Source organism: Poromitra crassiceps (genome assembly GCF_964638095.1).
Source record: "Poromitra crassiceps genome assembly, chromosome: 8".
Classification (NCBI taxonomy): Eukaryota; Metazoa; Chordata; class Actinopteri; order Beryciformes; family Melamphaidae; genus Poromitra; species Poromitra crassiceps.
The window spans coordinates 26703453-26719447 of record NC_139629.1 but is presented as its reverse complement, the minus strand read 5'-3'; the positions used below and the strand labels follow the sequence as shown (position 1 = coordinate 26719447).

At 43.5% G+C, this 15995-nt stretch overlaps 1 protein-coding gene across 1 annotated transcript; it reads left to right on the top strand.

The window, feature by feature from the left end:
- Window positions 1–5585: 5585 nt before the first annotated feature.
- On the top strand, window positions 5586–14460 carry LOC310780606 (P2Y purinoceptor 14-like; the record flags this gene model as incomplete). The annotated part of the gene is made up of 4 exons (XM_083641142.1): window positions 5586–5729; window positions 6635–6894; window positions 12968–13336; window positions 14073–14460. The coding sequence occupies 4 exons, from the start codon at window positions 5586–5588 to the stop codon at window positions 14458–14460; spliced, it is 1161 nt and encodes a 386-aa protein (XP_083497268.1).
- Between the last annotated feature and the right edge of the window lie 1535 nt (window positions 14461–15995).

The window sequence follows — 15995 nt, the reverse complement described above, 5'->3', positions numbered from 1 at the left end:
GGCAAGACACTGAACCCCAAATTGCTCCTGTTGGTGTGCCAGCACCCTGCGTGGTAACCTGCCGCCATCAGTGTGTGAATGGGTGAATGTACCTACTGACTGTAAAGCACTTTGGATAAAAGCGCTATATAAATGCAGGCCATTTACCATTTACCATTTTAAAGGCAATATTATGCGACAGTCAATAGTGAACGACATCAACTCCTCAATCCATACTTCACACTACTGCCGTCAGGTCAGGCGGGCGTAGATACACGACTCTGAAATGGAGAACAACACACTTTGGCGTCCTTTGGCATGTCCTTTCTCCCGTAACTATTATTAAACTGCCTCGCGGACCTTGTATAGAGCCAGATGTATCTGACCTGTGTGTGATATATATTTGATGGGATACAGGCAGGGGAGGAATGTTCTATGTTTATGTACCTCTGTACTTTCTCATCTGTCATTTTCACAGACAGGGTTGTAAAGATTCTGTCATCATAATCTAGTATTACATGTGCTGTTAAAATAAGAGACAGCCTTCAGATTTTTCTGTCATTGTTTCGTGTGTGTAAAAGACAGAATATATTTGATTAACGCGACCACTGATCTGTATGGTGTGGTTATGTTTCTGTGCATGTAACGTTAGCCTACTGGCTGTGAAAACACATTTCCTGCAAGACAATAAAGATTAGCATGTATCTATCTATCTATCTGTCTGTCTGTCTGTCTGTCTGTATGTCTGTGAAACAAACATTAAAGGAACAGTTTACGCAAAAATGAAAATTCTGTCATCGTCTACTCACCCCCATGCCAGTTGGAGACGAGTTAAGTGTGTCCACACCACTGACTTCAGTAGCCTACAGTACAACTGAAGTCAGTGGTGACTGGTTTCCTATGAAGTTGTGTGTACATGGAGAAAACTTCACTGTCTCCAACTGGCACAAGGGCAATCTGGGAGAGTGGGAACCCAGTCTATTTCGGCACGTACTGTAAGGCACGAGGGTGAGTAGCTGATGACAGAATTTTCATTTTTGGGTGAAGTTGAACTGCTCCTTTAAAGCCATTGCTATACAGTCAAACACATATTCACATAATCAGCCAATGCTACAGTCAAAGACAGACACACGTTTCATTCAATGCTGACAGTGCGGGCAGAAGGAGCCACACTTCTCCCCCGAGCAACGAATGCCAATGCTGGTCGGGGCTTTCGCCACATACCTCGTGTTCAGCATTCATCCATATACTAGTCGGGACAGTGTCCACTGGTCCAGGACGTGACAGACAGGTAATGTTAACGATACCGCTGGGGAAGAGATGGGCTCCGTTAGCCACATGCAGCTAGCTGTTAGCCGCTGTTACTGACCTTGTAGCAGTGGTTTTTGTCCTCTCTGGGCCGGCGGCTGGCGGTATTGTGTGTGTTCACAACAGCGGGCAGTGAGACAGGTGCCTCAGGTAAACACAGAGCCGTACCGCGCCCCGCTCACCTTCATCGGGACTCCAGCACAGCACAGCACAGCGAGATTAGAGCGAGGGCTAGATAGCTAGGAACCTCTACACACATGGGCATCGGCGGAAACTCGGCGGCGGACGCGTTTCACTGTAACACCGGGTCAGAGAGAGGGCGCTCCTTTTCCATCCATTCCATGCTAGCCCTCGGTGATGTCTGACAGGAGAGCTGCGGTAATAAATAGATAAATAAATAAATAAATAAATAAATAAATAAATAAATAAATAAATAAATAAATAAACAAACAAATGTAAGCCTCCAGAAACTGTTCCTTCTTTTGGTTTGAATGAAGTTACAGGATTGACATGTATATGCTTGGTGATGATTTTCTGATTGAAAATAAAATAAAAATCACAATAGAATCTACTATATATCTCATATGTATGGGAATTCACAATCAACCTTCTCTCTGATGCACATGGCAAGCACAATCCACTACAAGTAAGTGTTGCAGCTGAATGCTATGCTGAGCCGTGTATTAATCATGTGATACAAGAGGAACTCGAGAGGACAATAAACCTAGCAAACCTTGTGGAAAAATAAATAAGAGGAACTGGAAGTTAAACCTAGAAAACCTTGTGGACTTCACAGACACGTCTAAATAAGAGGCAATGACTTGGTAACAAGGTCACACTAACAATCCTCCCAAGGTGGAGAGATTCAATTATTAGCTTTCATTATTTATGTTTTATTTTTATTTTTTTATTCATTTATTTGACAGTACTTATATACTTACTTATACTACAAGCATTGCTACATTTAAATAAAGTGCAACCGATGCAGTGTACTTATATAGGGCTTCTAGCCATAGCTAATTTGCAGCCTTCGTCCCTGGTTAGGCTTTAAAAAAATACATACATACTGTACATGTACAGTCCTATACCAAAACACTAATAGCCTACATTAAAAAATAAACTATACAGCATAAAATGCACAATAAAACAAGCATTAAACAAACAACCATTACAGACAGTATTTGAGACAACAATGAGTGAAGGTTACATTAGAGAGCGACAAAAGAGAAACTATGTAGGCTATACAAGCCTGCAGTTTCAAAAACCTTCAACTCTGTCAGTTGTTTTTATTTCAGATGGTAATGCATTCCACAGCTGTGTACCTCTTACTGAGAAAGATGATTGACCAAATTATGTTTTGATGATGCGTTTTGCGGCTCTACAGTTTCCACTTGTTGCACCTCTGGTTCTGATCCCAATCCCAATCCCTGTTTACCAATTGACAGAGTATTTCTGGGGCAAGGTTGTTGACACATTTAAAAATAAGTTTTATAAATGAAAAGTGAACAAATCTGTCAAAAACTTAGTAGTAGTTAGTAGTTCATTATTTCTGTCGAATTTGGCAATGGTGCCATCTGGCTGATTTCTTATGCATTACTTTCAGTGCCTGTTTATAGACTGACCTAATGGGTGTGAATTGTAGTTTGGTTATACAATAAGACAAATGAGAAAATATCATGGCATGCATAAACTGCTGTGCTGCCTTGAGAGGTATTGTCTTATGAAACAAAAGCAATTAGATTTCCAAAAGCAATTTAGATGTTGACGTCTGTGGCTGGCGTAAATAATAAATTCTGTTTGAAGCACACACACACACACACACACACACACACACACACACACACACACACACACACAGAACCAGTGCATATCTTTTTTCATTCATTTGGCTTACCCTGTAACTTTCTTGAATAGAAAGCAAAAGGTTTTGGTTTCTCAATTAGGTAAAACATTTGTAAATTGGCAAACAATATTTTACCACATTTGTCACCCATCACAGTTTACATTATGATCCTTTTAACATGTTACTTTATTTTGCAGATTGATTGGTCAGTATATGTCTGAAGAACATCTATCAAAGGACATCCCACATTATGGAGACAGAATGGCAGCTGTAGCCTTCTGCTGCACATTGTGGAGCTTCAGAAGCATCTAGATGAGGTCAGTGGTGCCCAAACCTTTTTGTCACATGTCCTGTTTTATCAATGGTGTGTGTCTCTAAAATCAGGTTAAAAAAAAAGTAAGGTAGCAAGTCCTGTTGTGCACCACAGTGGACATTGACAAAAGTTACATTTATTATACCGGAATGATTCCTGCAACAATTTGGACTCTAGTTTACACTATTTCCTGTCAGCGATTGTATTAGCAAGCACTGCAACAGGAAGTAAGCTGGAGGTCAATTTAGATTAGAATGTTCATGCTGTCAAGTTGAAACGGTCTATATCCACTGAAAACAACCCTGATGCCATGACGCATCAGAAAAATAACATGTTGCAGCAAGTTTTTTTCTGCTTTGACTTGCAAATTATCACCACTGTGACCAGATCACAACCACATAGGCCTAACTGTTCCTGCAGCTCTCTCTCTCTCTCTCTCACACACACACACGCACGCACGCACGCACGCACGCACACACACACACGCACACACACACACACACACGCACACACACACACAAACACCTCTGAAGTTCTTCCTTATCTGGAGATCATATAGAAGGAAGTTGCAGAGCATACAGTAAAGAGCAGCTTTCTGCGGACGGACAGACAGGTGAGTTGAGGTGATGATCACATTATGGTTTCCGTCTGATAATAATATGATGATAATGATCACTTTATTTATTTGTACCGTAGCTTCATCTACCGTCTCTAACCTTAGAATTCTGCAAAACCTGATTATACATTTTTCAAATGTTCAAGTTACTAAGAATTGACTGGACTCATACACAATATATCTATATATATATATATATATATATATATATATATATATATATATATATATATATATATACAATTAGTGTTGATTTTAACACTTTCAGAGTTCAATTAACTGACTACTTCATTGTCAATATTGTACTTGGTTTTCAGAGTGAAAAAAGAAAGGCACTTTAACTGAACTGAATTTAATTGAAATGTGTCTTTATCAAGGAAGTGCATTGTAATGTACGCTACTGTCTATTCAGGCTCAGCCCTGGTTTAAGGCATGGGCTTGCAGGGTCTAAGCCCCGCGGGGCCCAGGACGTGAAGGGTCCCGAGGCTCGGGGGGGGGGGGGGGGGGGGGGTGGATGAGGGGGGGGAAATGCCTCGTTTGTATGTGTTTGTGGGCCCCGTCTGGTTGTGGTCTCTGGAGTGAAGTGTGACTTCTTTCAATTCGGAACAGTCAGAGATAACATTCAGGAGGACAGATGTCCCACTTCAATCTAAATCCTGCCTCGTTTGAATGTTTTTGTGGGCCCCTTTGTCCGTTTGTGTTGTCTGGATTCAGAGCGGAGTGGGACATCATCCTCCTGTTTATTATCTCTGCTCTGAAGTGGAAACTGGAAGTGCAATTTTATTTTTATTTTTTTTACCTTTGTGTGTGTGTGTGTGTGTGTGTGTATGTGTGTGTGTGTGTGTGTGTGTGTGTGTGTGTGTGTGTGCGCGCCAGTGTTGGGAGTAACTCATTACAAAAGTAACATATTGCATGTAATATATTACTTTTAGCAGTAACTCAGTAATATAACTTATTACTTATAGGATTTCAGTAATATTATACCAGTTACTTTGTCAAGTAATCAAGTTACAAGTTGAGTTACATTTTATTAAATCCAAGCACATATTTAAAAAAAGATACAATCATTTCCTAATCAAACTGTGTTTTTATGCAAATAGCCACTATAGATGACAATAACAAAGGAAAATAATAACATTTAGAATCTTGGATTGTTTACACTGGCGGTTTCAAGGCGGTTGAAATTATTTTTAGGGATGGTCCCAGGGCGGCGATGTCATTCTGCTGCTACTGTTGTTTTGGTGAAAGTAATGCAAAAGTAGTGTAATAAGTAACGAGTTACTCTACACAGACAGTAATATTGGAAAGTAACGTATTACTTTCAAATGAAAGTAACTAGTAATATGTAATATATTACATTTTGAAAGTAACTTGCCCAACACTGGTGCGCGCCATTGAAAAAGTCGTAGCACTGGGGCCCATTGCTACTTTAATCTGGCCTTGTTCAGGCTACAGTCCAGACTTTGAAGACCTGAAGGTGTTTAACTTGATCTTGCTTCACCTCTGTCAGATTACCCAGGAACACGATGAGCAGTCTGGTGGGAGAGGGCGTGGCCTCGTCCTTCAACCAGTCATCAGGCGTCAACCACTCGGGCGGTTCGTCTTCCTGCAGTCCGGTCGACACCTCGGTTCACCCCTTCTTCATCGTGGTCTGCAGCCTGATGTTTCTGGTGTGTTCTTCAGTGCCTCCACACACCTCCACATCAGACTCACTTCAGTCTGAGATCAGACAGAAGTAGCCTATATTCTACTCCTTAAACTCAAAGCTCAGCTATGAACGTTTGACTTGTCTAATCTTGCCTAATCAGCGTCAGCTATTGAAAAAAGCAGATAAAGCTATCAAATCAAAATGGAGCAGAAGAAACGTGTGATGTGCCTGCTTGCATTTGAAGAAGAAGGTGATGAAGAGTCTGTTCTGAAGAGGAGGATGAAGGTTCATGATGTTCTGCCAGAGCTGTGACCAAGTCAACTTTGCTCCTGTCCCAAGTCAATCTCCAGTCTTGAGGAATGGTCTTGACGCACAAGTCTCAAGTCAAGTCCCAAGTCTAAATGTAGATTCACGTCCATGTGAAGTCTCAAGTCTAAATGTAGACCAGCAAGTCAAGTCAGAACAGATCAAGTCGAGCATCAATTTAATATCTTGTAGTAGAAAACTACATCTCTAGGACTTTCCAATGCGATATGGTTTTAATAGGATAGAAACTTGGTAAGAGCATCACAAGTTTGATTTCTATAATCCGTTTCAGCTTCAATAAATTCAGTCATTCCATATAAATTCACATTTAAATTCAGTCGTCTGCTAGAACAAATCTCATCACTTTCAATCTAAGTCATTTACACAAACACATGATCAGAAGTCAAGAATGGGAAACCTTTTCAAGTCAGTTCTATCCATCTGGTCGTGTTTTAGTGTTTTATGTGATGTTATTATTATTATTATTATTATTATTATTATGGTGTGATAATATTAGTGATGTATTTATAATCACTTATGTTTCTCCTGGTGGGATGATAAAGACTTGAACTTGGTGAATAAAGGCGACTGACTGTAAGGTTTGCCTTGCTGCCTCTCCAGGTGGGTCTGGTCCTAAACGGCTTCACCCTGAAGGTTTACTTCTGCCGCCACTGGAGGCACGCGTCCAGCAGCGTGACGGTCTACCTGAAGAACCTGGCGGCCGCCGACTTCCTGCTCAGCCTCTGTCTCCCCCTTCGCATCGCCCACTACGCCAGCAGCTCCGCCCTGGTCCTGTCTGTCTACTGCCACTTTGGCTCCGCAGCCTTCTACCTCAACATGTACACCAGCATCCTGTTCATGGGATACATCGCCGCTAACAGGTAGGGTCAGACTGTCCTGTAACCAAAGACGCTTTATACCAAGATGAAGCATTACACGCTGTGCCAATGGTATGGAATGGTATACTCTTCCTGTCTCCTAACTGGGCATGGTTGGGCACCACCCGGGGTCTATCTGTGCCCGTCCCTGCTGAACAAAGAACTGAAGAGTTCAGACATTTTTTCTGTTTTTTTGTTCTGAGTTTGTAAACAAAAACCAGGGGTGGAAGGAACGAATTACAACTACTCACGTTACTGTAATTAAGTACTTTTTTTGGGTACTTGTACTTTTAAAAGTTATTTTTTCAAGTCTGTAATTTTACTCTTACTTAAGTATGAATTGCACCATGTAATCTACGTCGTTACTTTTTAAATCATACTGAGTACTGAGTACAATTTGAATTAATTAAATCCAAACATCCAAACCTTTGATCTGCATTTTACGCAGCCAATAAACTCTATCAAGTGATGCAAACGGGGCAATGAAAACCATGAAATGGGGGGGGGGGGGGGGGAGACGCCCACAGGTTAGATGTTGTTTTCCGGCTTGGATATAGGTGACATGACCACGCCAGAGAGGGGGATTTCAAGCCGCTCGTAGGTAGGGATGGGACTCGACCCGAAACCCGAAAATCAATAAGGTCCGACCTTATCGATACTGTTATCGAGTAGCGGCCGTTTGGTCCATTAATTCTCCCCCGCCAGTCTTTCCCCTCTGATCTGTCCGCTGAATTTTCTGTCAAGCGCCCTGTCTCTGTCACTGACTCAAGCCTGTGTGCTGCGGTGCCGTGCACTGCGTGCAGACGTGAGTGACTGTCTAAATAACACTTTTAATTCGATTAAGGATTGAATCACGTGCATCACGCGTGACGCGACACGCCCCCTGTTCACTGCTCATTTGATCATTAATTTGGTTGCGAACTTGCGTGACAGACCAGTTGACACAGGACTCAGGAGGAAGCGACATGATGCTGAACCCTTCACCAAAGTGAAAGACAAACCTGAAGCCAAATGCCACCCAACGTATACATTGTCCACGGACGCCACGCAAGTCCCGTTCATTGACATAATCCACTTGATAAAATAATCCCAAAATATGCGGTCTCAGGCAGTGATGAAAGTTCCTTGTGCCATGCGTCCTGCTCTGTGACACGTCATGACATGTACCGTTGTCCGACCATATTAGGAGGGCAGGCGGCAATGTAGCCTAATAGGTGACCGTGGGTAGAGAGCATTGATTGTATATATTAGGTATAGAGGCTAGTCTAACCAGTGTGGATATTCAATGTGTATTCCGTAAAAAAAACAATAAAAATAAGCCCAAATAGTTTGCAGTGCGCAATACATGTGTTTTCACAGCAATATAAAATTGAGAGAGGGAATTATGACCTGTTTAACTCCTAACAGCTTGCTATAGGCTATAAAGAAAATACTAATGACAAGATTTTTGTTTCAATCAAAGCAAATATTTAAATTAAAATACAACCATTCATTTCATAATAGTTGTTTCCACTGGTTCAGTATCAGTACAGAGCACATCTTGAAAAGTCTGGAAACAAATCATAGTGGTGTAAGGATAACAGTTACTCGGTATGTGAATAACATTTATTTTCTTTATTGTTGGAAAAAGTGTTGCTGAGTGCTGATGTCTGTGCTGCTATTATTATTTTACTTCCATGTCATGTGGGCCCTATTCTTTTTCAAATAAATGCACAGCAACAGCATCAGCAGTTTTTGTTTATTGGAGGTGAGGCTAATCCTTCTGTTCAGAAATAAAACAGTCACAGACTCACAGTTAAGCAATAAAAAAACAGTTCTGTAAAAAAAAGGTGAAATGTTCATCCTTCTAGCAAATCTAGGTACATTTCAGACTTGAAAGCAGTGTCCTGCATGTCTTCTCTGAGGTGACATGCAAATTAACTAGATTCATATGATCAAATGTTTCCTGTCCTCTTTAAGAGTCAAATGCTTACCAGTATTATTAAAAATGAATAACATCTGGGGGAAGAGCAAAGCAGGTGTGACTGACAGACCCCTCCCACCCACCAGTTTTCAGTTATTTAGGGTTTTGCTCCCTGTTGATACTAAGAAGCGATTAATCTTTCATTCATATCATTTATTAGAGAAATATGCTTTGTTGAAAGTGTATAATGTATTTTCTACATGGATCTCCCGTTTCAAGTGAATGCCTGTGACAGCCTGCTATTAAAAATCGATGGTTAAAAAAGTAACTAATACTCTGAGTAGTTTTTTAGGAGAGTACTTTTTACTTTTACTTAAGTATATTTTTAACACCAGTACTTTTACTTGTAATTGAGTAATATTTCAGTAAGGTAACAGTACTTCTACTTGAGTACAAACTTTCAGTACTTCTTCCACCACTGACAAAAACCCATGTGTTTGGAAGTGATCTAACAGGATCTTATCTGCCAGGCATGACAGACATGGTGAACAACAGTATGGACTTCCTCATTGACTTACAGTCAACATGACGCGCGGCCACCAGACTAGGAGATCGTTTTCAGCCCAGTCAGCCCTCATTGAAATGTTAACTTTCTGAGGGTACTAAGACTTCTGACTCAAACTCTGAAGCGTTTATCCCTTTAGTTCATTTGGTTTGATGAGGAGAATATGCCTGAATCAGACAACTTTTACAGTGGCATCACAATTCCAGTTAATCGCAAGAAGTTGACCAATTATACTGAGTTTGATTGGCTGAAAACGTACACCCAATTTGGTGGCTGCATAAGTTGACTAGTCAGTCAAAATCCTCGCACACCTCCATTCAACATCCAGCGGAACCTGCTGTGTAATGTCAGCAGGATACACTCATGCGTAAGTTCAGCAATCACAATTTTCTTCTTCTTTGCTACCATATGAAGGAGTGAAACTATGACAACCTGGATGATTTTGAAATGAAAAGTGTGAGTTCACGTGACCAGCTGGATAACCAGGCTAGGATGATTACAGAAGACAAAACGGAAACAAAATGTACTTATAGATCTATTCTATAGGATACCAGACGAGCTGAATTAAGCTGTGGTTTCGTGGGCCAGTCAGTCTTTCAAGTAGGCTAACAGCTGAGCTGCCGCACAAAACCATTGAGAGGATCTGTTGTCGATAAGGATGTGAGATTCTTACGGTGATGTTTTCTAAAGGAGAAGCGTGTGTTGTGCTGATCATACAGTTTGTCCACACTTTCATTAGATTGGATTTTTTTTTTTTTTTTTGGAGAGCTGCTCTGAAACTGCATCTGTTTGCGTCTTTGTATTGACTTTGTATGTAATCGCACCCTTCGAAAGATTCACCTCGCGTTTGGTCTGAACACAGTATGCAGTATATGCATGTTTCCATTGATGTGGAAAAAAAGGACAGAAGCCAAACTATTATGGCAAAATAACGTCTCTCCACCACAAACTGAATTATGTCCCAAATGTTGGTTAATGCTTACGTTTAGCTAAACAACTTGGATTAGGGGAAAGAATGGTAGTTGTGAGTGTAGTTCAACTGTTTAAAGAAACGTCGGGTTTCAGAGCCAGTCAGTGGTCTCCACTTCCTCTTTACGTGTCTGTTTCTCACACATAGGATATACAAATTCAATGTGGGTTTAACAAAAGTGTGGTTCATAATATCTGCAGGGCTGAACATGACATTTCCTTCAGAATCAGAAAGCGCACACATAACAAGACACTGCAAGATGCTCAATACACGGCAGTTTATACGGTAGCCTACCACTACTTGGTTCTGAGTTTGTAAAAACAAAACCCATGTGTTTGGAATTGTGTGATCTAAGGCCATGTTCACATTACAGGCAAATCCGATTTGCTGCTAAAGTCATTAATCATCATTATCTTGATTGGTTTCCCAAATCTGATTTGGGAGTGTGTCCGCACTGCCACAAATCTGATTTGTGCAAGTGTTCAAGTCGGATCTGTGTGTCCAGACCTCCATATGTGGTTTGGGACAAGTGACACAAATCAGACTTGGAGCGTCCAGACTCATAAAACCAATCTGGATAGAATCATTAATAGGTCATTAAAGTTCACAAATCGGATTTGGCCTCCTAGTCTGAACTTGGCCTAACAGGATCTTATCTGTCAGGCATGACAGACATGGTGAACAGTTGAATGGACTTCCTCATTTTGTCACTGTATATTTTGAATACTTGAATGTGTTTACGCCTCCATTATGAAGAAGACATCTTCTCCTTCTTAGCTCCAGGGTTCTCAGATTTTGACTGTCTTACAGTCAGTCAAAATCATGTTGACTTACAGTCAAAATGACGCAGCCACCTACTACTATGACCACTCTACTATAGACAGATTTTACACACAGGCCTACTCTACATAACATTCATCGTCATGATTCTTTCACATTCTGCTATACAGCAGCAGCTGCAGATTTGGGAAATTTGAAGCTGCAAAGAAATAAATGAAGAAAAAAATATCTAACCATACCGCAGCGTTTCTGCCTTCTCTCCAAAACAATGGAACTGGATGGCACTCGGCTTGTGGTGCTCAAAGTGCCAAAGAAATACATTTGATCAACTCAACAACAATGTCTCTTTCCAGAAATCATGACCCCGTTACTCAAGATAATCCACAGACCTTGTTATGAGCAGTTTCATGGAGGAACTATTTTCTTTTGACCGAACTACATCCACTAGCTGCTAGCTAGTTCCTACATGAGACTGCAAAAGAAAATACTGTAGTTCCAACATGAAACTGCTCACAACAAAGTCTGTGCATTATCTTGAGTAACCGGGTCATGATTTCTGAAAAGACACATTGCAGTTGAGTTTTTCAAATGTATGTTTTTGGTGCTGCGAGCACTACAAGACATCTCTGCGGCCGTCGGCCAATATCTCCAAAACTCAGGCAACTATCCCAAAACAATATAGATGGATAAATAGCACTACCGGTGAGAGGAAAAATATGTATTTTGGATTTTAGGGTGAGCTGCCCCTTTAACTCACACTCAAGTGCCTAAACACAACCATGTTTGGCCCGGAATCATCTGCTTTCATTCTGCTATCAAGTATCTGCTTATCATTTCAACCATTATAAGAACAGAACAATTTGCTAATGGAAACAAAACATCCCATTCATGTTCACCTTGTATCAGAATAGAATCTGAAGCCCAGAAATGACAACGGACTATTGATAAAACCATTGAAGTTATCTGCTGACAAATGTAATGTCTGCCTGCTTCTCCACTTCACTTTTCTCCTCTCCTCTCCTCTCCTCTCCTCTCCTCTCCTCTCCTCTCCTCTCCTCTCCTCTCCTCTCCTCTCCTCTCCTCTCCCCTCCCCTCTTCTCCTCTCCTCTCCCCTCCTCTCCTCTCCCCTCCTCTCCTCTCCTCTCCTCTCCTCTCCTCTCCTCTCCTCTCCCCTCCTCTCCTCTCCTCTCCTCTCCTCTCCTCTCCTCTCCTCTCCTCTCCCCTCCTCTCCTCTCCTCTCCTCTCCCCCTCCCCTCCCCTCCTCTCCTCTCCTCTCCTCTCCCATCCTCTCCTCTCCCCTCCCCTCCTCTCCTCTCCTCTCCCCTCCCCTCCTCTCCTCTCCTCTCCCCTCTCCTCCCCTCCTCTCCTCTCCTCTCCTCTCCTCTCCCCTCTCCTCCCCTCCTCTCCTCTCCCCTCCTCTCCTCTCCTCTCCTCTCCCCCTCCCCTCCCCTCCTCTCCTCTCCTCTCCCCTCCCCTCCTCTCCCCTCCTCTCCTCTCCTCTCCTCTCCTCTCCCCCTCCTCTCCCCTCCCCTCCCCTCCTCTCCTCTCCTCTCCCCTCCTCTCCTCTCCTCTCCCCTCCCCTCCTCTCCTCTCCTCTCCTCTCCCCTCCCCTCCCCTCCTCTCCTCTCCTCTCCTCTCCTCTCCCCTCTCCTCCCCTCCTCTCCCCTCCTCTCCTCTCCTCTCCTCTCCTCTCCCCTCCCCTCCCCTCCTCTCCTCTCCTCTCCTCTCCTCTCCCCTCCCCTCCTCTCCTCTCCTCTCCTCTCCCCTCCTCTCCTCTCCCCTCCTCTCCTCTCCTCTCCCCTCTCCTCCCCTCCTCTCCCCTCCCCTCCTCTCCTCTCCTCTCCTCTCCTCTCTCCAGGTATCTGAAGATTGTCCATCCTTTAGGATCTCACATCCTGCAGCGGGTGCGGGCCGCCTACATCATCTCCACAGTAACCTGGGTGACCCTCCTGGCCCTTATGGGTGTCTACGTCATCCTGTCGCTCGTCACCCAGCCACCTCTGATGTCTGTCCCTGCTGGCACGGTGAACTGTGACGACCTGCACAGCACTCAGCTCAGTCTGCTCTACAAGATCATCCACATCTGCTGCGCCGCCATCTTCTTCGCTGTCCTCGTCTCCCTGGTCTTCTTCTACTCTAGCACCTCCCGCAGGCTGAAGCTGGTGCAGCGGAAGCAGCCGGGACGAGAATCGTCCTCGGGCTCCAAGAAGCTCGCCAAGTCCCGCAGGTAGGGATGGGAATCGAGAACCAGAACTGTTTAGAACCAGATAATTCATAACTTCTGAGGCCTTTCATCAATGCCGGCATGTTTTTCCTGACAGTTGCGCATGTGCATCACAAACTACAAACTCTGCATCGACGCTGCTGGAAACTTGCAAGCAATCATGGCGGAGAGGAAGAAACGGTCCAAAGCAAAACATGGCTTCATTTCACGAGGAAAGATGAGAACAGTGCTACGTAATGTCTGTATCATTTCAAGGGTGGAAACACCAGCGATATGTTGAAACATGTTATATCGATGGGGGCACGGTGGCGCAGTGGTAGCGCTGTCACCTCACAGCAAGAAGGTCCTGGGTTAGATTCCCGCCAGGTGGGCGCTGAGGGCGTGTCCCCATCCCCATGTCCTCAGTGCCTATACGGCCCAGGTGTGGTCTTCAAAAAGGGCCTTTCTGTGTGGACTTTGCATGTTCTCCCCGTGCACGCCTGGGTTTTCCTCCAGATAGGAACCCCCCGCTAAAAACATGAAAATACAATAAAAAAGGGGCATTGTAATTTGTTTTAACATGTTCAAATGTTATTAGGCAGCCATGGAACAGCTGTGTTGACGCTGAAAACCTGTGGAGGCCTACTTTTTTTCCCACACAAAAAATGTATCGGGAATCGATAAGAGAATCGATAAATAATCGGACCGAGAAGCTAGAATTGATAATGGCATTGGTATAAATTCCCATCTCTACCCGCAGGAACATGCTGGTGCTGGTCGTGGTCTTCTGCGTCTGTTTCGTCCCGTACCACCTGGTGCGTCTTCCCTACGCCTTCCTGAAAGGGCGCTGCGAGTGGCACCAGGCCTTCTTCTACCTGAAGGAGCTGACCGTCATGATGTCAGCTCTCAACGTCTGCCTGGACCCGCTCATCTACTTCATCTTCTGCAAGGCGTTCCGGGCCCAGCTGAGCCTGCGGAGGGTGTTCAGTCTCAAGCAGACCACCACCCAGACCTCCACGCAAGACACCACTCAGACTTTGGAGCCTGCTGTGGTCTCATGCCTTCTGAGTGATACCAGGACCTTCTCACATGAGCCGGGACACCTGATGCAAGAGGTGGACGTATCAGGAAGTGATGTTGATCTTTGAAACAGCAGTTTCGAAGATCTTGGGTTTTTCCAACCCAAGAGGAAACTGCTGTCGATGTAAGTACTAAAGGCTTTAAAGGGATAGGCCAACTTTTTGGGAGATTCACCTATTGGCCATATCGCCCATGCATAAACAAGATGAACTACGCCGTTGCCGTCACTCTCAATATGCTGTGAGGTACAGCCGTTCAGTCAGTTGAAGCACTGAAGAGGTATTGTGTGTTAGCAGTTGGTAACTGAAAGGGGGTGGAAATAATTTCTTGAGATTGATCACTGTAGCCTATATATATTCACGAGAGGCCGTAGAACATTTCACGTGGACCAAAAAGAATCCTGGATTTGTCGTGTGATGTGATTCTGAAGATAGCTGAATCGTCAAGCTATGCTGATGATAGCATGATATGATAGCATATGATAGCAGCATATAGAGACACTGCATGAAATAGGCCACGCCCATCACGGGGGAAAAGCTCCGTTCATTTCCACACACCAGCGTCATTTTCCTTGAATTAAACATAGCTAAAAGCTGTTGTGTGGTGGGGCTGCGCAGAAAACAAATGTAAAAAATCGCCAGTTAACGTTTTTTTTGTACTCCCGAGGGAAAACAAGGAAGCCATTGAGAATTGGCGAGAAGAAAAATGTGGATGTTGCTGTCAATGAAGTAAGTTGGAGTGTTCATCTTCCGTATATATGATCTTTGTGTGCAACACCCGACCATGCACGTGACATAGGAGAACGCCAGGATTGGACGGGAGTTTGTGTTTCCCCCGTTTTGGGCGTGGTTTCTGAATGATGACACGCTCCGCAGTGTCTCTATGGTTGGGGAGCAGTAAGAAAAAGTAGGTTAAGTCCACTTAAAGGCCGGCTTTACCGTGGGGAATATGAATATATATTAAATCTCACGCCCCTAAGGTTTTCGAATCCGTTGAAATTTTTGAAATTGGTTGTTTCCCGCCAGAGATATCACCAGAAATCCACTCTGTGTGGAGGGGGGGGGGTGGTGGAGGGGAGGGGCGGGTGCGGGGACCCGAAATACTACATTTCCCACAATGCACTGGGCTCGCGTGGCCTTCGTTTTCATCATAGACATATATAAAGGCTAGATGGCTTACCCGCGCTGCCGGTCAATGGAGAGCGACGTCGTCGCATGGTGGCCATCTTGCTACGGCACCACAGCTTTATATATATTTATGGGTTAAAAAAACGCTAACATTTTATTATTATTTTTGGCTCCAAATTACACCAAACTTAAACTGCAGCATCATCATCATGAGATGAATTCACGCACCTAGTTTCATGCAGTTTCATCCATTTTGCTAGGAGCTATGAGCATCTGTTGTTGGGTTAGTATTATCACATCAGATGATCATAACTCCTAGGGAAATGGATGAAACTGCATGAAACTTTGTGCCTGAATCCCTCTCATGGCATAGATGCTTCGGTTTAATTTTGGTGTAATTTGGAGCCCATCAAAAAAATAGTGTTTTTAGTGTTTTTTTTTTTTGTTGTTGCCATATCTCGGGAACGGAATATGCT